The sequence below is a fragment of the Stomoxys calcitrans genome, chromosome 2, assembly GCF_963082655.1.
Source record: "Stomoxys calcitrans chromosome 2, idStoCalc2.1, whole genome shotgun sequence".
Taxonomy (NCBI): domain Eukaryota; kingdom Metazoa; phylum Arthropoda; class Insecta; order Diptera; family Muscidae; genus Stomoxys; species Stomoxys calcitrans.
The window spans coordinates 89676753-89702088 of NC_081553.1; the positions used below are offsets into that span (position 1 = coordinate 89676753).

Below are 25336 nucleotides of genomic sequence, written 5' to 3' on the forward strand. Positions count from 1 at the left end.
CCACCTATGACGCTGAATGTCTGGGTTCAAATTCTGGCGAGACCATCAGAAAAAAATTTTCACCGGTGGGTTTCCCCTCCTAATGCTGGCGACATTTGTGAGGTACTATGCCATGAAAAACTTCTCTATAAAGAGGTGTCGCACTGCGGCTCACCTTTCGCACTCGGCTATAAAAAAAGGAGGCCCCTTATCATTGAGCTTAAACTTGAATCGGACTGCACTCATTGCCATGTAAAACTTCTCTATAAAGATGTGTCGCACTGCGGCTCGCCGTTCGGACTCGGCTATAAAAAAAGGAGGCCCCTTATCATTGAGCTTAAACTTGAATCGGACTGCACTCATTGATATGTGAGAAGTTTGCCCCTGTTCCTTAGTGGAATGTTCATGGGCAAAATTTGCATTTTTTTTTTGCATTTGCATGACACGCGGTCTAAGTCCCCCAACTTTTGCCAATGGCTCTCATCTAAGATCCCATAAAGTAGATATATATACTTGATCGTCTCGACGTTTTGATTCGAAATAGCCATGTCCGTCCGTCTTTCGAAATCACAATAGCGGTCGAACGCGTAAAGCTAGCCGCTTGAAATTTTGCACAGGTACTTACTATTGATATAGGTTATTGGGGATGACAAATGGGTCATATCGGTTCAGATTTGGATATAGCTTCTATATAAACCGATCTCCCGATTTGATATCTTGAGCCTCTGGAAGCCAAAATTTTTGTCCCATTTGGCTGAAATGTAGTTTTCTGTTTTCACTTCCAACAACTGTGCTAAGTACGGTCCAATTCGGTCTATAACCTGATATAGGTTCCATATAACCCGATCTCCCGCTTTCACTTCTTGAGCCCTTACAAGCCATAATTTTTGTCAGATTTGGCTGAAATTTTGCATGTAATATTCTGTTATGATTTCCAATAACTGTACTAAGTACGGTCCAAATCGGTAAATAACCTGATATAGCTTCCACATAAACCGAACTCCCGATTTGACTTCTTGAGCCCCAGGAAACCGCAATTTTTATCCGATTTAGCTGAAATTTGATTTGTAGTGCTTTGTTTTGAATTTCAATAATTGTACTAAGTACGGTCCAAATCGGTCAATAACCTGATATGGCTCCCATATAACCCGATCTCCCGATTTGACTTCTTGAGCTCTTACAAGCCACAATTTTTGTCCGATTTGGCTGCAATTTTCCATGTGGTGTTATGTTATGACATCCAACAATTGTGCTTAGTACGGTCCAAATCGGGAAATAACCTGATATGGCTCCCATATAACCGATATCCCCAATTAACTTCTTGAGCCCCTGGAAGCCTCAATTTTTATCCAATTTGGCTAACATTTTGCACATAGTATTTTGTTATGACTTCCAACATCTGTGGTAAGTGCGATCCGAATTGGTCAAGAACCTGATATAGTTCTCATATCGGACGAATCGGATTATAACCTGATATAGCTCCCGATCTTCCGATTTCACTTCTTGAGCCCTTAGAAGCCGCAATTTTTGTCCGACTTGGCTGAAATTTTGCATGTGGTGTTATGTTTTAACTTCCAACAACTGTGCCAGGTATTGTCCAAATCGGTCTATAATCTGATATAGGTCTCATATAACCCGATCTCCCGATTTAACTTCCTGAGCCTTTACAGGCCGCAATTTTTGTCCGATTGGGCTGAAATTTTCCATTTTGGCAGAAACTTCCATTAACTGAGCCAAATTTGGTCCAGATCAGTCTATAACCTGAAATAGCTCCCATGTAAACCAGTCTCTCGATCACCTTGGTTCGATTCCTAGAGGCTTTCATTTTTGCTGGTTTGACAGAAGTTTGGTATGTAGAATAAATTTATGCCCCTCAACTAAACTTATTTTATATAAATTTTTAGCAGAATCCATGGTGGTGGGTTACCAAGAATCGGCCCGGCCGAACTTGGCACGCTTATTGTGGTAGCATACGGGCGGGTACAACACGGGTGCTCGACGAACATCAGATGAAGACTCACAACACCTTTGACGGAGGGTTGAAATAGTTTTAGCATGTAATCCCATAGAGGGCGTTATGGGTTCGAGCTTTCTGCTGTTCAAGACTGATATGACTTCAACAGGACCTTGGACAAATATTCTGAGGGGATACAAACGAAATGATGGAATTAGCATATCTTGCCATCTTATGTTCGTGCTTTTACACACCCCAACTTGAGATTTTGACAAATTTCACCTGAAAGGACTATATGATAGAAAAAATATGTTCACACACATGTGATATAAGCTATTATATACAGCTTTTGTTCTCTAAAAAACTACCATATATCACTTTTATTGATTATTAATTTAGAAACAATAAACCTTTTTTGTGTGTTGTTTCAACTGTGACTCGGGAAAACTGTAAATCCATGCAATTTATGGGCTACCTCTGTGGCAATAAAAAAAGTACAAATAAAATACAAGAAAAACAATATGGACCATAAACCTGCCTGAGGCTCAACATTTATGTTTCCACAAAACCATACCAGGAAAAAAAGTTTAGGCTTATCAACAACTATCAAAGTTGGTGGAAAGAAAAACATGTACAAAAACTGCACCGGGCTGTGGTCAACGATGATAATGACGATGTGCACGTAACTTCAGAGGCTTAGATTTTAGGAGGGATACCAACATTTACAGCCAGCAGCTATAGCACTTAAATCCTTGGCTTTCTTTTTCAATAATAAATATCCACAGCTCTGAGTTGATGTTCACATGTATGACCTTTTTATCTATTTTTTATGATTTCCATGAAAACAAACCTTTTTTCTCCCAGAATGATGCCACAAAGCTCACAGCGAAAAAATATGGAAACCTTGTGTGACACGTTGTCCTTATATGGCTGCGTGGGACTAGCATGTGTATGGCTTAGTTAGATGTTTGTATCACCGCTTATGTTGGCTTGCGTTAAAATCATTTTTGAATGGGCTTACAATGGGAAATTTGTCAGTATTACGATTTCATCAAAAGCAAAAGTTCGAACATAGGCATTGTCAGACTATATGAGAATAGATCACACACATATAAATCGATTTTGCCATTTGACTACTTGAGGGTATAGAAAGCGTGGGGGTTATATAAACCCCCTGTACATCTGTATCAGGCATTGTGCACCTAGGTCGACTTTTCGATATAGCGTTCTTTTGAACAAACTTCCGAACTGAGCGTCAACATAAGGTTCGACGAAGAGCCATTAACTTAACAATTTGAGCCATTAGCTTAACAATTTAACTTAACCGCTGGCAGCAGTGCCTCGTACTCGACCTCAAGGCACTGCTGCCAGCGGGACAGTCTTGGACTGACGGAACCCTAGTATTGCCATGTGGAAGATCATCGGCAAGGGCTGACGCCTCAGTGAACGTGTTCGTCCTTTTTTCGTCATGGGACAGGCACATCCCGGAGTGCCTTCTCCGCAAGAAAAGAACCCCGAACTTTGGTCCTGGTCGGTTCGCCAGAACCGCCGCCATCATCGGTCAGTGTCAATGAGGTGTAATCGGTGCATAAAGTGGGTACATTTCCGATTTTGCTCCGACCTTGCATCACTACGGGTGTATAGTCATACTTAATATGTTGCAAGGTTCTGTGCGAACACAGACAGCAGTGGGTCACGAGAGTCGTCGCCGTCGGACTATGTGACCCCCCGACCTCTCCCGTCCTGCAATATACGCAACAGCAGCATCACAGCCCAGTATTGTCAAAACAGTGCCGGGATGTGTATCATTTTTGCAATTGAATCGCAACGGTCTACGTGGCAAGATCGACGAGATTGTGGATTTTTTAAGTCGGAAGAACATATTGGTAGCAGCAATCCAGGGGACAAAGCTGACCAACACGTGCAGCTTGCACACTTTTCATGGATACAATGTACTACGTAAGGATCGCTCAACGAATGGAGGTGGGAGATTGGCCTTCGTGATACACCATTCCGTGCAATATAGACCCATATCACCTGCGCCTGGCGCTATGACCCCCACATGGAGTGAATGGGGATGGAAGTCAGGTCCGGTGCTGTCGAGATAGAGCTATACAACGATTATATACAGACGGTTGGTAGCTGTGTCTCAGTTAAAGGCCAAGTTTACAAGCCCGACATAAGTGGGCTACTAACTGGTCCTAATCGTCTGGTTCTAGGGGACTTTAATGCGCATCACATTTCATGGCATTCTCCCCTAGGTAACGACCAGCGTGGCATTGTTTTGGTAGAGCAGATTGAAGGCACCACGTTTTTCAAGGCGAATGGGGATGCCCCCACTAGGATTACGAGAAGGTGCAGCACCTCGCAAGACATTTCCATTGCATCCCCTGATCTCCTAAGTGACGTATACTGGCAAGCCGTCGTTTCTTTGGGGTTAGACCACCTCCCCATAATTCTCACTATCGACCGGCCACCCGACTTCATAACCTCTGAGCGCCGGACGTTTATGAATCAAAGGAAGGCCGATTGAGCTGGCTTCAGAGAGTACACCAAACGTCGCTTTAGTGAACTGCCACCCCCCTCGGAAGTGCTAGTGGTCAAGAGGAAATTCCGAGACATGATTTACGTAGCAGCCGTTCGCTTTATACCAGCCGGTCGTATACCCCAAGTGCGTCCCAATTTCCCGCGCAGGCAGTGGTACTCGCAGACGAGCGTGTTGGGATTCATTGTACGGACCCCACTAACACCAGAATCAGCGAGCTGAATCTGGAATTAAACAGGATAGTCAACGAACATAGGCGGTATTTGTGGCTGGAACACTTGGAGCAATGTAACTTAGGCACCGCTTAAGGCAAGCTGTGGGCCACTGTTAAGTCTCTCTCGAACCCCGGTGAACGCGATGATAGGACCTCAGTCACTTTTGGCGACGTAACCGTGACTGATTCGAAGCGATGCGCCAGGTTGTTCAACCGTCAATTTCTTGTGCATTGCGAGAGTGACAGGGCAAGGAGGAGAGCCATTCGCCGTATCCGTGGTCTCCGAGGCTTCACATTTTCTCATCAGTAGCAAAGACGATTGAGGGATTACTCCTACCGAACCTCGTAGAAGAATTTTCATCCGAGGGCGAAGTTACGATTGTCATCCGTGGCGCCAAATCCTCTAAGGCGTTGGGCCCCGACGGAATCTCTACACTGATGCTGAAGTATCCTCAACCTGTCTTTGAACACTCTTATAGTTCCCGTTGTCTGGAAAATGGGCAGAGTGATCCCGCTACTGAAGCCTGGAAAGTACCCGAGTTTGGGGGAGTCGTACAGACCGATCTCCCTTCTCTCACCAGTAGCAAAGACGACAGAGGCATTACTCCTTCCGATCCTCGTAGGAGAATTTTCATTCGCTGAGCATCAACATGGATTTCGAAGACTGCATAGCACATCAACAGCTTTGCATCCCATCACCGCACCCATTTGCCGTGGCTTCAATCAGCCCAGACCATTTGATATGACGGTCCTCGTGGCACTGAACCTATCGAAGGCATTCGACACGGTTAGCCATGCCAAACTATTTGAGGACATCGCCAACAAGTCCCTCCAGCCAGGCTTGAGTCGCTGGGTGGCGAGTTATCTGTGTGGTCGCCAGTCATTTGTGGAATTCAGGGATAAGAAGTCGAAGCACCGTAGAGTGAAACAGGGAGTTCCCCAAGGCGGGGTGATATCTCCTGCACTGTTTAACCTCTACCTATACTCCATTCCACCCCCTCCAGACGGCATAATGATCGTATCATATGCGGACGATTTTACGATTATGGCATCAGGCCCCCACCCATTGTTGATTTCTGCGATAGGTTGAACGTCAATCTCAACAAACCTGCCTCATATTTCGCTGCAAGATATCTGGCACCAAATCTTCAGCCACATTGTTCGATTCAAATACGCGTGAGGTGAATACTGAGCTGACTGTGATGGTCGATGGAGAAATGATTCCGACCATGAAGTGTCCCAAAATATTTGGCGTCACATTTGACAGCTCTTACACATTCTCCCCAGATGCCACAGAAATGCGATAAAGTCAAAAGTAGAAATAAGGTCCTCAAGTCACTTGCCGGCAGCACTTGGGGTGCTGACAAAGAAACCTTGTTGACCACGTACAAAGCAATTGGCCGGTCTGTGGTAAGTTATGCAGCGCCAGTGTGGTCTCGTCAACTTTGTGACACGCAGTGGAAAAATATTCAGGTCTGTCAGAATGCCGCCCTCCGAACTGCGATGTGCTATCTCCTCAGTTCTCATGTGAATCACCTCCATGAGAAACCTCTAGATCAAGCGGCATATCAAGCGGGACTAGACAACATTCATGCAGACATGGTAGCAGATGCCGTAAATTGCTACCGAGTGAATGTAGTCCGCTTCCAATTGCACCCGAAAAAATTGACCTCCCGCTTCAACTCCTATGGAGCAAGGATTTATGCCGACGTGCAAGATGTATATCCCGATTGTGACCAGGGACCACACGATATACGTCACCTGTTTAACTGCCCAGCCGACCCACTCGACTCAGACCCAGATCGCTCTGGACGCACCCTATCTTAGTCGCAGAGTTGCTGGATCTTGACAACGAATCGAGCAGACGAAAGATAAAACACAACAAACTGCTACAACAACAAAAACAAAGCTAGAGGACAGAGGTCGAGGCTGTGGAACAGCGAAACAGTCGGTAGGCCGGCGAAAATCCTATGGGGTGATCCGTATCGTCTAAAGACGTGGCTATTACTGAAGGGAAGTAAGAAGGAGGTCAGTTTAGCTTTTGGCATCATAACGGGACATATTGGACTACGAGATCAATTATGTGAAATCGGTATGGCAAGTGATCGCATGTGTAGGGCATGCGAGGAAGATGACAAGACGTCGGAGCATTTTCTACGCCATTGCCCGGCTTTCGCGGCTAACAGACATCGGTACTAAGGTAGGGGCACGATACCAGAGTTAGGGGAGAGGTATGGAAAACAATTAAGGATTTTGTCAGTAGCGCGGAATTCCTAACTAAAAATTTTCTTTCTCGACGTTACATTTTAGTTTTTGGAGCTCACAACAAGTCGATTACTGACTGGTATGTCCATAGTGGCATGGGGCGTATTAATATCCGCACCCTCTTTTTAACCTAATCTTACCTAACCCAAAATTTTTTTTATCCTATTTAAATTTATACATTAAATAAAATTATTTTTTATTACTGACTTCGATTTACATATTTTGTTGAATAGCGACCATTTAAATGTCGGTGAAGGCCAACTGATTGATGTTGTGGATGTTTTTATTACTATCAATGATTTGCATCGATATGAGTTCAACCAAAAAGTGAATAAAATTTATTTGTTATCAGAGCTGCAGCGAAATTTATGCTCTCATCAATACTCGCAAATACATATCCTCTTGCATTTTAAATGAACAAAATACATAGATGTCAAAGTCATTCACTTAGAAAAAAGGAAATGTTATTTTTATTCTATTTTTGGTTTAAAGTTGCCTTTTAATTTGTGAATATATGAATATTTTTATATAAAAAAGTTTAAAGTTGTTAACAAAATTGATTATGATTAAACATAGATATGATGAATTTAAAGAGCTCAAATTAATACTCGAAAAATTAAGACGAACCAATGAACGTTTTTTTACAGAATCTGAAATTTGAAGAATTTTTCTCTAACTAAAAAAATTTCCGAAATGGCACTGTGAAAACTAAACAAATGAAACAAGCAACAAGTTAAAAGGCATTAAGTTCGGCCGGGCCGAAGTTTGGATACCCACCACCTCGGGTGTATATGTACGCCACCTTTAATCCGGTGAAAAATGCATTATTTATGCATCTATAGCAGCTATATCCAAATATGGTCCGATTTCGATCAAATTCGGCACGGACATTGAGTGGTCTAATAAATACAAGTAACTGTTAAATATTTGTTCAATGTTGGTCTTAATGACAGCTATATCCAATTATAGACCGATCTCAACCATATAGGACACGGATGCCGAAAAGCTTAAAAGACGCCAATGGGTTGAATTTTAGCGAAATAGGATTATAAATGCGCTTTTTATGGGGCCAAGACTTTAAATAGGGAGATCGGTCTATATGGCAGCTATATCCAAATCTGGACCGATCTGGATCAAATTGAAGGGGGATGTCGAAGGGCCTAACACAACTCACTGTCCCAAATTTCGGCGAAATCGGATTATAAATGCTCATTTTATAGGCCCAAAACCTTAAATCGAGAGATCGGTCTATATGGTAGCTATATCCAAGTCTTGACCGGTCTGAGCCAAATTGCAGAAACTTGTCGAAGAGCCTTACGCAACTCACTGTCCCTAATTTCGACGAAATCAGACAATAAATGCGTCTTTTATAGACCCAAAATCTTAAATCGAGAGATCGGTCTATATGGCAGCTATATTCAAATATGAACAGATCTGGTCCACATTGAAGAAGAATGTCGAAGAGCCCAAAACAACTCACTATCTTAAATTTTGGCGAAATCGGACAATAAATGCGTCTTTTATAGGCCCAAGATCTTAAATCGAGAGATCGGTCAATATGACAGCTATATCAAAATCTGAACCGATCTAGGCCAAAATAAAGAAGGATGTCGAGTGGCCTAACACAACTCACTGTTCCAAATTTTGGCAAAATCGGGTAATAAGTGCGCCTTTTATGGGCCCAAGACCCTAAATCGAGAGATCGGTCTATATGGCAGCTATATTCAAATCTGAACCGATCTGATCCAAATTGAAGAACAATGTCGAAGGGCCTAACACTACTCACTGTCCCGAATTCCAGCAAAATCGGACAATTAATGAGTCTTGTATAGGCCCAAGAATTTAAATCGAGAGATCGGTCTATATGACAGCCATATCCAAATCTGAACCGATCTGGGCCAAATTAAAGAAGGATGTCGAGTGGCTTAACACAACTCACTGTCCCAAATTTCAGTAAAATCGGATAATAAATGTTGCTTTTATGCGCCTAAGACTCCAAATCGGCGGAACGCTCTATATGGTAGCTATATCCAAATCTGGACCTATCTGGTCTAAATTGGAGAAGAATGTCGAAAGGCCCAAAACAATTCACTGTTTAGATCGAGAGATCGGTTTATATGACAGCTATATCCAAATCTGGACCGATCTGGGCCAAATTGAAGAAAGATGTCGAGTGGCTTAACACAACTCATTGTCCCAAATTTCAGTAAAATCGGATAATAAATGTGGCTTTTATGCGCCTAAGACTCCAAATCGGCGGAACGCTCTATATGGTAGCTATATCCAAATCTGGACCCATCTGGTCTAAATTGGAGAAGAATGTCGAAAGGCCCAAAACAATTCACTGTCTTAAATTTCCGCGAAATCGGACAATAAATGCGTCTTTTATAGGCCCAAGACATTAAATCGAGAGATCGGTCTATATCGCAGCTAAATCCAAATCTGGACCGAGCTAAACCAAATTGAAGAAGGATATGGAAGGGCCTAACACAACTCACTATCCCGAATTCCAGCAAAATCGGATAATAAATGTGGCTTTTATGGGCCTAAGTCCCTAAATCGGTGGATCGCTCTATATGGCAGCTATATCCAAATTTGGACCGATATGGGCCAAATTATAAATAGATGTCGAAGGGCCTAACGCAACTCACTGTCCCAAATTTCAGCAAAATCCGATAATAAATGTGGCTTTTATGGGCCTAAGACCCAAAATCGGTGGATCGCTCAATATGGCAGCTATATCCAAATCTGGACCGATCTAGGCCAAATTGAAGAAGGATGTCGAAGGGCTTAACACAACTCTCTGTGCCAAATTTTGGCAAAGTCGGGTAATAAATGCGCCTTTTATGGGCCCAAGACCCTAAATCGGCGGATCGGTCTATATGGGGGCTATATCAAGATATAGTCCAATATAGCCCATCTTCGAACTTAACCTGCTTATGGAAAAAAAAGAATGTGTGAAAGTTTTAGCCCAATATCTCTATTTTTAAAGACAGTAGCGTGATTTTAACAGACCGATGGTCAGACGGACGAACATGGCTAGGAAGTCATAAAAAAACACTCCGGGCAAAATTTCAGCCAAATCGTGCTTGGCACGGTGAAGGTAGTCGTAAAAGAAGATGACGTGCATAATTTTTGTCAAATCGGATAACAATTGCGGCTTCCAGGAGCTCAAGAAGTTAAGCTGAGGGATTGGTTTATATGTGAGCCAAATCAGGTTATAGAACGATTTGTACTATCCTTACCAAGAATGTTGGAAGTTAAACCAAAAACACTGAAGCTTCTAGAGGCTCAAGAAGTCAAATCAAAGGACCAATTTCTATGGGAGCTATAGCCACATCTAAACCTATATGTCCCAGTTGCAATCCCCAACGACCTATACCAATGTATATATGCTCCAAAGAATACAACGAACACCTTAAGCACTTCAGTGAAAATTGCAAAATTGTTGCTACAGTTAATACATCAATTAGGGGAAATAAACTTAGATTGGAAAAGAAACTTGGCAAAAGATATTAGAAGGTACGCTTAATCGGTCCTGTTTCCTCAGCCTTTTTCCCGTTGTTTCTGCTTGCTATCTTAGATTGATTAAAACAACGTAAAAACCCATAACTTGAGATTTATTATTTAAAGTTCTTTACCTCCTGATGGCCAATGGCACATTGACATCACTTTGATTTTCAAAAAAAAAAAAAAAAACGAGGCTAGGTTAGCGCATTTGGGCCACAAGCAAAAATGGAAAAACTGTTAGAAACAATGTAGAAACAGCAAAATGGATTTCCTCCGGCTGGATTGGATTCGATGTTTGCAAAGAGTTTTCCACTCAGATGTGCAAATGAAAGTGACTTTGTGGTGGGCTTGGGCGAAAAGAAAAAAAAAAAACAGTTTTCCTCCCAACCAAGAGTCATTTGCTTATCATTTTCCCCAGCAGGGGTGACCCTTGCTTGAAAGCATAGAAGAAAAATGTGCAATATGGAGAAAAAAAAAGAGTTAAGCTCATCAATCATTCAGCAAGGTTAATATTCTCGGCGAAACTGGGCCAAAGAACTTTCTCGTTATGGTTTCTTTGTAGGAATGTTAAAATCATATGCTAATTTGGAGTTCATTGATAATTAAAGAGCGTAAGGTTATATAAAAATCATTGTATACACTGAAAGAACGTTGGACAACAAGACTGCGTTGGAAAGAAGTTTAAACTGAATTTATTACAAAAAAAAAAAAAATTTTTTGAAATAATTTTTAGGAAATGAATCTTCAACATGAAGTTTGTTTAGGATATTTAGTAAAAGTTTCATTCACTTAAAAACTGTGTCCACATGTGTATACCCTTCATCAAAGGATGGGTGGAATACTAACTTCGTCATTCGCTTTGTAACACAGCAAAATATTGATCGGAGAGCCAAGAGAGCTTATATATATTTGTGATCGTCTTAAAATTCTATATCAAAAGAGGGCGATCGGTTTATATGGGAACTACATCAGGTTATAAACCTATTCAGACTATACACGGTACGTCGTATTCTGCTCTTCGTACAGCTTCCTCCCCAGTGCCGAGGCGGTCAATATTTTTTATACTAAATAGGAACCTTGAGCTCAGCTCAATAGATTCGTTTAGCACTTTAATTGGAAACCTTGTCTTCTAGATGACGATATAGCAGTAGCATGCTGAGAGGCCGCCGTAGCGCAGAGGTTAGCATGTCCGCCTATGACGCTGAACGCCTAGATTGAATCCTGGCGAAACAATAAGAAAAATTTTTCAGCGGTGGTTTTTCCCTCCTAATGATGGCAACATTTGTGAGGTACTATGCCATGTAAAACTTCTCTCCAAAGAGGTGTCGCACTGCGGCACGCCGTTTGGACTCGGCTAATAAAAGAAGGCCCCTTATCATTGAACTTAAAACTTAAATCGGACTGCACTCATTGATATGTGACAAGTTTGCCCCTGTTACTTAGTGGAATGTTCATGGGCAAAATTTGCATTTGCTGAAATGATTGAGAAGATAATTTTAAACGGAATGAGGACATTTATTCCAGTTAAGACTAGATTAGGTTAGGTTGAAATGAATGTGCGGATATTTATCAGCCCCAACCCTCTATAGACATACACCTAAGCCAGTAATCGGCTTGTTGTGCGCTCTATATACTAAACAAGTAAAAACGTGCTAAGTACGGGCAGGCCGAATCTTATATACCTTCCACCTTGGATATGCATATGACAAGTTCTTTGAGTGACTTTTTTGAAATAGATAAACACCAGTCATAGAAAAACATCACCTCCAAAAAAAAAAAAAAATCTAGAGGCTCAAAAAGTCAAACTGGGAGATCAGTTTATATGACAGCTATATCAGGTTATATAACGATTTGGACCTATTTTGAAAAAGTTGTTGGAAGTCATACCAAGACGACATATGGAAAATGTCAACCATATTGGATAAGAATTGCGCACTTTAGACCAAGCCCAACAAGTCTAATCGGGAGAACGGTTTATATGGGGGCTTTATTAGAATATGGACTAATTTAGACCATACTTAAAAGAGTTGTTGGAAGTCAAAATAAAACATTTCATGAAAAATTTCGACCAAATCGGATAAGAATTTCGCCCTCTAGAAGCTCAAGACCAAAGGTCGTTTTATATGGCAGCTATATCAGGTTATCAACCGATTTAAACCATACCTAGTACAGTTGGTGGAGGTGATACCAAAACACAACGTGCAAAATTTCAGCCAAATCGGAAAAGAATTGCGTCCTCTAGAAGCTCAAGAAGTCAAGATCCTCGATCTGCAGCTGTATCAAAACAAGAACCGATTTGACCCATGAACAATCCCAACCGACCTACACTAATAAGAAGTATTTGTTCAAAATTTCAAGCACCTAACTTTACTCCTTAAAAGTTAGCATGCTTTTGACAGACGTACGGACATGGCTAGATCGACTTAAAATGTCATGACGTTCAAGAATATGTATACTTTATGGGGTCTTAGACGCATATTTCGAGGTGTTACAAACGGAATGACAAAACTAGAATAGCCCATCCTATGGTGGAGGGTATAAAAAAAACCTCGAAAAGAAAATCTAAGTTAGGAATTCAGTGCTACTTACAAAATCCTTAATTGGTTCATGTTTGGTATCGTGTATCCACTTAAGTGACGGTATCTGTAAGACGCTAAACCTGGGTAATGACAAGGGAAATGCTCCAATGTCTCATCATCTCCCTGCATGCCCTACACATGCTATGACTAGCCGCACCGATTTTACATAAGAGAGCTCGTAGTCCTATGTGTCCCGTTATGATACTGAGAGCTATATTGACCTCCTTCTTACTTGCTTTCAGTAATAGTCTAGTGTTCTCAGGATCTGAGTATCCCTATAGGACGGCGTACCGACTGTTTCGTCAGAAAGTTACATGCGCATTCGTCGCCCACTCCCTTAACTCGGACTGCTTCGACCCGAAAAGCTTCGGGTTAACCAAGTTTATTAACGGCAGTTCTCTGGCCTTCTCTGCCAAATCTTCTGCTTTCTCATTCCCAGTTACTCCGCTATGGCCCGGCACCAAACGATGCGGATCGTGCCATCCTCAGACAAGGCGTGTATTTCCATCTTGGCATTCCAAGACTTTTCGTGATCTTACCGTCCTGGTTGTAATTTTATTATGCCCTGTTTACTGTCCGTAAAGATGTTCACACTCGACGTCCTTGCGTTAAAACCACACCACACCACTTCACTAATTCCGCAATAACCTGGATCCCCGCCTGCAGGATCGTATTATGGTCAGACAGTCTAAAACAGATCTCAGTCCCTGGGTTCTCAATGTAGACCCCCAGGCCCACTCTGTCCTCTAGCTTTGATCCATCCGTGTGACACGATCTTTCAGATGACATTACTTGGGTTCCGTCAATCCAAGACTGTTCCGCTGGCAGCAGTGCCTTGCAGTCGACCTCTAGTGTCGTCTCAGGAACACGAGGTCTCCTCTTCCATTCATTCCAGATTTTCTATCGTCGCCTCTATTATGCCGCGATGGTGTGAGCTGTTCATTACCTCAATCCATTCTCCCATCGCTTTAAGTCTCATAGCCGCAGTGGCTGCCTCATATTAAATCTGTATGTTAATGGGTCGGATATCTGGAATAGACTCCAGTGCCCAAGTGGGCGTGATCCTCATCGCTTCTCCTATGTCAAGACAACACGTTCTCTTAACCCGTTGTATTATCCTTACGTTGCACTTTTTCTTCACTGCAGTCCTCCAAACTACTGAGGGGTAAGAAAATATTGGTCTTATTACGCTCCTATAGAGCTAGTGGACTATCTTCGGATTCAGGCCCCGATTAGAACACATAGTGCCCAATATCTGTGATCTTCTTCAGTACGCTCCTAAATGTGACACTTCCAATTTAGTTCATTCCCCTAAGAAGTATTATAATATCGCCTGTGTAGCAGACGGGTTCAAATCCCTCCTCAGTCAGCATCTGTAATAGGTCATTTATGGTGGTCACCCATAGAAGTGGCAGTAAAATTTCCCTCTATGGCATGACTTGTGACACTTTCTCCCTTATATTTATGTCATGGGACACACAATGTATACACCTGTTTATTAGCATATGGTTAATCTAGTCTCTTAGGACCCGGTCCACCCGGAACTGGTCCAGGCATTGGATCAGTGTGTCGATTAACCGCAGGTATACCCCAGAGCTCTGTCTTTTCTCCTTCTCTTTTTCTTATTTTCATCAACGATCTGTTGAATCAGACATCGAATCCGATCTACTCATTTGCGGATGACAGTAACGTTTGTAATTCGTACTTATTCGACCATAGGCCGGGTCTTCGAGAGATTGAGGACAAGAGGCGGGTTATCGATGAGATACTCTGCCAGGATTTGCTGGCCATTTCTGAGTGGGGTTAAATGAATCGAGTAGATTTTAATACACGGAAGACTTCGTGCTGTTTGTTGTTACATAAACGATTCGTTGACCCATTATTATCATCTCTATCTATAAATGGTATAGATGTTGAGCAATCAGAAGCTCTTGATATTTTGGGCATGAAAATACATAATGATGTCCGTTAGGCTAAACATGTATTTGAAGTGTGGAAAGAAGCATTCAAGAATTGAGGCTTCCTTATATGGTGTAAGAATTACTTCACTCCTTCTAATCTTTTAAACATCTATACCCCTTTCATTAGGCCGAAAATGGAGTACAACTCACATGTATGGGCTGGAGCTTCAAAATCATTCCTGAAGCTATTGGATCGTGTACAGAGTAGAGCGATGGCGTTGAATGGGGACAGTAGGGTATCCAACTCTATTGCCTCTTTTGAACATCGTCGCAATGTGGTTTGTTTGGCATTGTTCTATCGGCACTTTTCTGGTGTGCGTTCATCTGATAATCGTCTTCTTATTCTTGATGTAGGGATGTTTGTCAGTAATACTAGACATTCCAGGAACACGCGCCCGTTATCACTTCCATCGAGCCATACTAAACACACTCGATGGTAGTGATAACAAAACGCTTTAAGCAAAGTTTCAGCCAAATCGAATATGAATTGCGCCTTCCAGACGCTCAAGAATTGAAAAATTCGAAATTTGTTCATATGGCAGCTATATCAAAACATGGACCGATATGGCTCATTTACAATCCCAACTGACCTGCACTAATAAGAAGTATTTGTGCATAATTTCAATCGCCTTGCTTTACTCTTACGCAAATAAGTATGCTTTCGGCAGACAGACAGAGATGAAGGATGTTTGGTCTCAGATCAATATTTCGATGTGTTACAAGCGGAATGACGAAATTAGTATACCACCACTCTATGGTGGAAAGTATTAAAATCTTTTGCACAAATGAATTAACCTGTATGCAATGCAACTTAAGTGTAGGGCTGCTTGAAGAGCCAACTATACAACTTCTTTGAAAAGAATTTCGAAGAAAATTAATTTGTGATTAATGAATGGCTAGCAAACTTGCCTGGAGTTATTTCACACTAAACGTTTCTGTAGGCAGTCTTTAAAAATCTTTGGCATATCTTTCAAATTCAATTTCATATCCTTTGCTTAGTTTTCCTCGAATCCCCTATTGAATTGAATTGCATTGAATACGACTCCTTTCTTTCTTCCTATCCTTTGTATGGCATATGCTGTAATTAATCATGAAATTTGTAACGGACATCCTGTTGATGAGACAAAAACACATCTGATGCTTGTAATTAAAATTAACTCATTAATTTATTGGATTACAAAACATTGAGCACATGATATAGGCGCTGATTACAAGGATAATAAAAGGGGCGCGAGACAAAGTATTCAAGGCGCTTGAACTGTCACCATGGTCTAACGCCTTTCAAAGGCCATCAACAATGGTCAAAGGGAAAATCAAGTGGAAAATCGATACAAATCAATTAGTTTAAGGACTTTGATAAGGAGTTGAGCTGTTGAAGTAGAGTGAAAAATTAAAATAAGTAAAGGCGTGCTAACTTCGGCTGGGCCAAGTCTCCATCATGGATTCTGCTTAAAATTTATAAAAAAAATAACTCTGTAAAAGGGCATAGAAGTACTTTATTTAAAAAATTTCAATGTAACCGTTGAGTGGAGTGGAAATGTTTTCATTGCGCTCCTCGAAGAAAAAAAAAATATATCCGTATCTTGGAATAGGTACCTATTACGAAAAATTTTGAAGCATTTCAGTAGTAGGCTCAAAATAAACTCCAAAGACCCAACAGCTGCGGTGGTGGCATCGGACCTAAGCATGTTGTCCTCCCATGCAATATGTGTGGGTGCCTTGGCACCTGTCGTAGAGAGTAATGCTTCAGGCGCACAATCAGTCATCAGACTAAACAAGTAAAAGAGTGCTAAGTTCGGCTGGGCCGAATCTTGGGTACCCACCACCATGGATTCCGCTAAAAGTGTATCCTTATTAACTGAGTTTGTATTTGAATTATTTTGGTCGCAAGGAATTATATCGGGGTTTCGGTACTTAGGAGGCCTATATCACCACATTGACCGATTCGGATAAAACTTGGCATTGATGTTGTAATAATGTAAGATGTTGTTGTAAGTCATAAGATAGGGTTTTGAGCCAAATTTTAGACAAATCAGGCAAAAATTTTGGCTTGTTCAATTTTCAGTCAAATTGCATGAAAATTGAGGCTTATAATGGCTCAAGAAGTCAAATCCGGGGATCGGTTTATATGGGGGCTATATCTGTATATAGACCGATTCGGATCATACTTGGCACGCATGTTGGAAGCCGTGACTTAAACCTTTTTGGATGGAAATTGAGGCTTTGAAGAGCTCAAGAAGTCAAATCCGGGTATCGGTTTATATGGGGGCTATATCTGTTTATAGACTGATTCGAGTAATACTTGGCACGGACGTTGGAAGTCATGACTCAAGTCTTTGTTTAAAATTTTAGCCAAATCGGATGAAAATTGAGGCTTTAAGGCCTCAAGAAGTCAAATCCTGGGACCGGTTTTATGGGGGCTATATCTGTTTAAAGACCTATTCGAATCATACTTGGCATAGATGTTGGAAGTCATAACTCAAGTTTTTGTTTCAAACGTCAGCAAAATCGGATGAACATTTGGGTCCTGTTGGGGCTCAAGAAACTAAATCCGGGGACCAGTTCATGTGGGGCCTGTATCTGTTTAAAGATCGATTCGAATCATACTTGACATGGATATTGAAAGTCATAGTCCAAATCTTTGCTTCAAATTTCAGCCAAATTGAATGAAAATTAATCTTCTAAGAGCTCAAGAAGTCAAATCCGGGGATCGGTTTATATGGGGGCTATATCTGTATGTAGAACGATTCGGATAATACTTGACATGGATGTTTTAAGTCCTTGATCCAAATTTCATCTAAATTGGATGAGAAATGAGGCTTGTGTGAGGTCAAGAAGTCAAATCGGGGGATCGGTTTATATGGGGGCTATATCTGTTTATAGACTGATTCGAATAATACTTGGCATGGACGTTGGAAGTCGTGACTTAAGTCTTTGTTTCAAATTTTAGCGAAATCAGATAAAAAATTTAAGAATCTAGAGGTTGAAGAAGTCAAATCGGGAGATTGGTTTATATGAGGGCTATATCTGTTTATAGACCGATTCGGATCATATTTGACATGGATATGGGAAGTCACAACTCAAGCCTTTGTTCCAAATTTCGGTCAAATTGCATAAAAATTGAGGCTTACAATGGCTCCAGAAGTCAAATCCGGGGATCGGTTTATATGGGGGCTATATCTGTATATAGACCGATTCGGATCATACTTGGCACGCATGTTGGAAGCCGTGACTTAAAACTTTTTTTCAAAATTTTAGCAAACTTGGATGGAAATTAAGGCTTTTAAGGGCTCAAGAAGTCAAATCCGGTGATCGGTTTATATGGGGGGTATATCTCTTTATAGACCGACTCAGTTCATATTCGGCATGGATGTTGAAAGTCATAACTCAAGTCTTTGTTCCAAATTTCAGCCAAGTCAGATGAAAATTGAGACTTCTAAGGGCTCAAGAAGTCATCGGTTAATATTGGGGCTATATGTGTATATAGACCGATTCGCATCATGCTTAGCATGGATGTTGTAAGTCACAACTCAAGTGTTTGTTCCAAATTTTAGCCCAATTCGAATGAAAATTGACGCTTCTAGGGGCTCAAGAAGTCAAATCGGGGGTCCGTTTTTATATATCCAAATCTGAACCGATGTGGCCCATTTGCAATCCCCAACGACCTACATCAATAAGAAGTATGTATGTAAAATTTCAGGTGGCTAGTTTCACGCGTTCGACCGCTATCATGATTTCGACAGGCGGACGGCCGGACGGACGGACATAGCTAGATAGACTCTGAATGTCGAGACGATCTCGAATACACTATAGGGACGCAGATCAATATTTCAAGATGTTACAGACGGAATGACTGGATTAGTATACCTCCATCATTAGGTCGTGGGTATAAAAATGAGGAAGAGACGGATAAACCAGAGAAACGCACAGTTCGCCCCCATACTTTAAATAAAGGTGGTGTTTCCAATTCAGATTCAGACAGCGACAGTGCCAATGAAATAGACATGTAGCTAAATCGAGAGAGCAGGATGAAAGCAGAAGTGAGCGACAGCCTTGCTACACAAGCAGACCGAAAAAGCAATCCGCGGCGCGACGAAGGAGACAGAGGAGTATGCACCGAGAGCGCAATCGGGCTAAGGAGCAGTATGCTGGAAGGGTTAAAACTGACATTCCAAGCACTTCTTTGGAAGCTGGAAAGAGAATCAGATGTCCGGAAGAGCATAACAAAGCTTAAATGCTGAAAAGCTGAAAAAGAATAAGAGCTTCCTGTTTTCAAGTAATCTGGGAAAACCAGGACAGCCTTCTCGCAACGAAGAGGGAGGGCTGGCTGACCTCAGAACCGGAACCAAGGAAGCCCTCACGGCCCCTGAGTCATGGAGGACTGTGGTTTCCAAAAGAAGGCCACATCCATTATGTAAGGGTCGCTGAGAAAGATAAGGAGTCGCCCTCTTACGCAAGAGTGTCAAGGAAGCACAACAGAGATGAGCTGACTTATGCAGTCATCAATATCGGCAGTGCGTAGGATTTCACCAGATCATCGTTTCCAAGTGGTGGATCTGGTTACCGAGCGGATTTTCGAATATGTATGGAACTCTGTAGAGGGTCCACCCATCAAATGATGAGCTGCGAGTATAGAGGGACATCTTAACGCAGCGTTTTGCGTCGGAGGAATGTATTGAACTGTCAAAAAGCTCGTTGGAGGTATCCACGCTACCTGGGAGGGCGCAAAGCTCGAGCTGGTGAGAAAGATGGACATCCCCCAGCCAACAAAGGCGACGAACGTCATCAAGGGATGGGGCAGTAAATTTACGACGAAAGGCATGTTGGGATTCTTGGGCAAGCAAAACCAAGGTTTGGTTGCAGAGAAGTTGGAGGTCTTCCACCGGGAGAAGAAGGATGAAGGTACTCTCTTTGTGGTTGCCATTGATGGAGTTTGGCTAAGACTTAAGGCATGGCGCACTATGGGAGCAAGGCTGTCTTTTCCAAGATTGGGAAGACTAGAATATGCAAAGATCCACATATTGATATATCGGGCCGTAGGTGTCTCATAGGTGTCTCAATACCGCCTAACAAACAGAGGGCTGGCGTAGAGACCATCACCGCCTGTCCCTACAATGGGAAGACTAGGATAGGCAAAGAACCTAATACTGAAACATCAAAGTCAATGCAGCCTTCAAAAACAGGGAGCGGACGATGAGACCATCACCTACGGTTGGGCTCACGAAAACACCGGAATCTTGAAATAATGAGAATGCTCGACGGTTTATCATCACAGAATTAATGTTAGAGGAGGCCTTGAGGAGCTTCAAGCCATTTAAGTCTATTGGACCTGATGGAATATTTCCGGCGTTACTACAGAAGGAGGCATGTGGTCTGCATTTTTACAGTGTGCCTACGACTTCATATACTCTGAAAGCCTGGCAGGAGGAAAGGGTGGTATTTATACTCAAGCCCGGCAAGGCAACTTATGCGACACCAAATGCCCACAGACCTATATAGCCTTACGTTCTTTCTACTCAAAACCATGGAATGTATTGTGGACACTATGATAAAGAGTAAGACATCCAGCGAACCGCTCAAATACCAACAGCATGCCTACGTCAAGGAGGGTCGGTGAACACTGCCCTGCAAGAGGTTGTGAATAAGATAGAAGAATCTTTCGATGCCAAAACGTATACACTGGCGGTATGCGTTGACATCGAAGGGCAGACCGACACACTGATCCAATCCTCAGACTAGTACCGGGGGGAACGCGTCCTTTGAGACTGTGTAAACCATATGCTAAGGAATAGGTGGATAAAGTGCGGGTCTTATGACATACATATGAGGGAGAAAGTGGCACGGTGCACGTCACAGGGAGGCATTTTATCGCCACTCCTTTACGAGACTACCATAACTAATCTATTACCGATGCTGACTGAGGAGGGATTTGAACCCCCCTGCTATGTAGAATGGCCGAAAGGGTCTTGCAGATGGCATACGACTGGGCTATATCCATAGGTCTCAATGTGAACCTTGAAAAGACTGAAATCTGCTTGTTCCCGAGGACGACAAAGGTGGGCCAATTTGACGGACCTCGTTTCTTCAATAGAACGATTTCGATATCTGACAAGGTCAAATATTTGGGTGTGATCTTGGACGGGAAACTGAATTGAGAGTATCACTTTCAGGAGCCTACTGAGAAGACTTACTGATGTTAGGTACTAAGTAGACGGGCCGTAGGCTGATAATAAGGCCTGCATCAGTGGATAGTCCACAGGCTTTACAGGAGCGTGATTAGACCAATATTTACTTATGCCTCAGTAGTTTGGTGAACTGCTATGGAGAAAAAGTGCAACATAAGGATCACACAACAGGTTCAAAGAACATGTTTTATTGGCATAGGCGGAGCGATGAGGACTACGCCCACTAGGTCACTGGAGACTATTCTAGATATCCGACCAATCGACATGCAGATTAAGTGTGAGGCAACCCCTGCGGGTATGAGACTTAAGGCGATGGGAGAATGGAGAGAGAATGAGAGCAGCTCATACCATCGCGGTATAATTAAGGCGACGATAGGAAACCTGGATGAAATGAACGAGGTTTCCGATCGGATACTTGAGGCGTCGGAGGAATGAAAGAGGTTTCCGACCGGTTACATGAGATGACACTTGTCGTCGAGTGCGAGCACTGCTGCCAGCGGCACAGTCTCGGATTGATGGAACCCTGAAATTGTCATCTGGAGGATCATTCTACGCAGATGGTGCAATGCAAAAGGATAGATTGGGCCTGGGGGTCTATATTGCGTGATATGGTGTGGTTTTCACGCGAGGACGTCGAGTGTGAATATCTTTACGGACAGTAAACTGGCCATCAGGGTTATAACAACCAGGACGGTACGATCACGAACAGCCTTGGAGTATATTAAGGGGATTTATGCCTTCTATGAGGATGGCACAATCCGCATCGTTTGGGTGCCGGGCCATAGCGAAGTAAGGGGGAATGAAAAACGTTTTGGCAGTGAAGGCCAGAGGACTGCCGTCGATAAACTTGATTAACACGAAGCCTTTCGGGTCGACGAAGTCCGAGTTAAAGGCGTGGGTGACGAATGCGCATGTAACCCTGTGGAACAGCGTAACAGTTGGTAGGACGGTGAAACCCCTATGGGGTGATCCGTATCGTGAGAGGACGAGGCTATTACTGAAAGGAAGTTAGCAGAAGGTCAGTGTAACTTTTGGTATTATAACAGGACATATCGGACTACGAGCTCACTTATGAACAAGTAAAAAGGAGTTAAGTTTTGCCGGGCCCAACTTTGGATACCCACCACCTCGGGTATAAATGTAAACCACTTTTCGTCAAAATCCGGTGAAAAGTGCATAATTTATACCCACATAGCAACTATATCGAAATAGGGTCCGATTTGGACCAAATTCGGCACAGAAATTGAGTTGTCTAATGAGTACAAGTTATTATTCCATTTTGTACAACGAAATATTGGGTGTTTTAGTAGCTATATCCAAATATAGACCGATTGGACGATATACTACACGGATGTCGAAAAGCCTAACATAAGTCATTGTGTCAAATTTCGGCGAAATCGGACAATAAATGAGTGTCTTATGAGCTCAAGACCTTAAAGAGATCGGTCTATATGGCAGATATATTCAGATCTGGGCTGATCTGGGCCTAATTGAAGAAGGATGTCGAAGGCCCTAACACAATTCTCTGTCCCAAATTTCGGCGACATCGGACAATAAATGCGTCTTTTATGGGCCCAAGACCTTAAATCGAAGGATCGGTCTATATGACAGCTATATTCAAATCTGGGCCGACCTAGGCCAAATTGAAGAGGGATATCGAAGGGTTTAAGACAATTCATTGTCCAAAATTTCGGCGAAATCGGACAATAAATGCGTCTTTTATAGGCCCAAGACTTAAAATCGAAAGATCCAACTCTTGACCAATCTGGGCCAAACTGCAGAAAGATTTCGAGGGGCCTTGCATAACCCATTGTCCCAAATTTCTATGGGCCCAAGACCCTAAATCGAAAGATCGGTCTGTATGATAGCTATATCCAAATCTGGATCGATCAGGGCCGTATTGAGCAGGGATGTCGAGTGGCTTTACACAACTCACTGTCCCAAACTTTAGCACAACCGGATAATAAATGTTGCTTTTATGGGCCTAAGACCAAAAATCAACGGATCAGGTTTCAACAACCGTGCCAATATCAATCCAAATCAGTCTATAACCTGCTATAGCTCCCATATATACCGAAAATTCCTATATATTTGCAATTTAATCATCTCAAATTTTTTCTCACATTTTTGTTAGCTCATCTTTAATAATTTCTTAATTAAGATATCTCCCCTAGGTTGCAAAGAAACTTTTCATCGCTAGCACTCCAGCGTAACACAGACAATTCATCTCCTCTTCAATCTATAGCACCACTGCAACATATTTCGATGACAGATAAAATTAACTAATGGCTGGAAACAATTTTCAGCGTGGTGGAGGTGAGAGTAAAACATTAACATCACCATCAACAACACCTACCACACCCACCACCCACGTTTAAAGCAAGAGCAAAGACAACAACAATAACAATAAAGAAGGAAAAAAGTTTAAAACATTTTCTAACATAATTTGTTACTCACACTAGGCGTGGTGAGAGGCAGACTATGGCTCCCACTATGAGAGTATCAATGTGAGTGTTGGGGGTGCGAGTGCTTGTGTGTAGTAGTAGAGAATGGGAGTTTAATTCGGTGGGGAGAGTAGAGTAGAGTATGGGTGTTTAGTTTGGTGTTTCATTAACTTTTCGCATTTCACTTGAGTGCGACGAGCAAGTTGTTCATCGGTTGTGTGCGTTGGTGGTTTCTGTGCCAAAGTTTGAATTGCAAGTAAGAAAAGCCTTAGAATATTCAGAAAAGCGTAAAATTTTTGCAAACACAGACACACACACACTGCGATTTATTAACGAGTATTAAAAGAATATATATTTACACAGCCATACACACACACAGACATACCTTTCCCAGGAGAGACGACGTGGAGCATCTTCAACAGCAGACAGGCCACAAAAGTTCATATCATAGTGGTATTGCTGTTGCTGTAATAGCTGCTGGTTATATTGCTGCTGTTGTTGTTGTTGCTGCTGCTGCTGCTGTTGCGACTTTGATGAGATGCTGGAGCTTGATTGATGGAGCAATTTGACTAAACGCCTTGTTATGGCTATATTCGATGTCGATGACGAGGATGTGTTGTTGCTGCTGCTGACGGTGGAGCTGGAAGAATAACCGGATACAGTGATGCCATATTGGTCGGATGAGCAGCCGCTATTGCTTCCGCATCCACCAAAGCCGGGAATTTGACAACCCGTCTCTAAGGTGGGCGTATTATCCGCCGAATAACGCGCCCCATCCGAGCCCGAGGCCGCAGCCCCCGAGGTGGAGGCAAATATCGATGTGGAACGTTTCTTCGATGCCAATCGATAGGCACGTGCGGCCACAACATGTGGTGCCGGTATTCTATGATAGACAACGATAAACGGGGGAGCAAAATCAAATGAAAGAAAAGGTGATGATAATTTGCAAAGTAGAGAGATACCATAAAGCATACCGCTAACACCAATACCAACACCAATACACAGACACATATACACTTTATATACAATATATATAAAACACATACACACTTAGCGACATATATTTACAATCGTTCACATGTATAAATTGGCATATAGACAAATAAGACAACTGATTCATAATCACAGATAGGCGTTACGCTGCTATATACCAATGTACCAATAGGCAGGTGTGCATGTGTGCTTGTCTTACATAAGAAGATTAATTTAACCTCAAACTTACACACATACCACCTTACATGCAATCTTCAGAGTATTGTTGTAATACAGATGAGGTTTTCAGTTACTTTTCTATCTGTGGCTTAATTTCTAGGCTTTGAGTTTTCTGCAAACAATTGATTTATAGATGATTTCCATGATTGTGCTATGCGACAATGAGATTATATGTGTGCGTTACTTTTTAATACAAATGCATTAAGGTATTCAAGGCAATGGGACTATTCACTATCAGGTGTAAATAAGCAGGGACTAAATAAACGCCTACAATAATTTCCTTTCGTTTTTGGTTTCATAGTGGTAAACATTTATTAAATGACATTCATGTACATTAGACTGTCCCATCTTATAAAGGAGAACATTTTTTTAGCAAATAGAAAAACGCATACCCTCTTCTGGTCTTAAAAAGCGAAATACTACATATTACATATTAACATGTGCCGCAACGGCATTCAAAATTGGAAAAGTTAATTTTTTGGGATCCA

At 42.1% G+C, this 25336-nt stretch overlaps 1 protein-coding gene across 1 annotated transcript in view; it reads right to left on the reverse strand.

Annotated features, from left to right (window-relative positions):
- Positions 1-4447: 4447 nt before the first annotated feature.
- The window catches only part of LOC106080525 (AF4/FMR2 family member lilli), an 83058-nt gene continuing 62169 nt past the window's right edge, over positions 4448-25336 (reverse strand). Inside the window, exons 5-6 of the mRNA XM_059361529.1 lie at positions 24022-24519; positions 4448-4526 (exon numbers count right to left, since the gene is read on the reverse strand). Coding sequence (XP_059217512.1) covers positions 4448-4526; positions 24022-24519 — 577 coding nt within the window. The remainder of the gene's footprint in view (positions 4527-24021; positions 24520-25336) is intronic.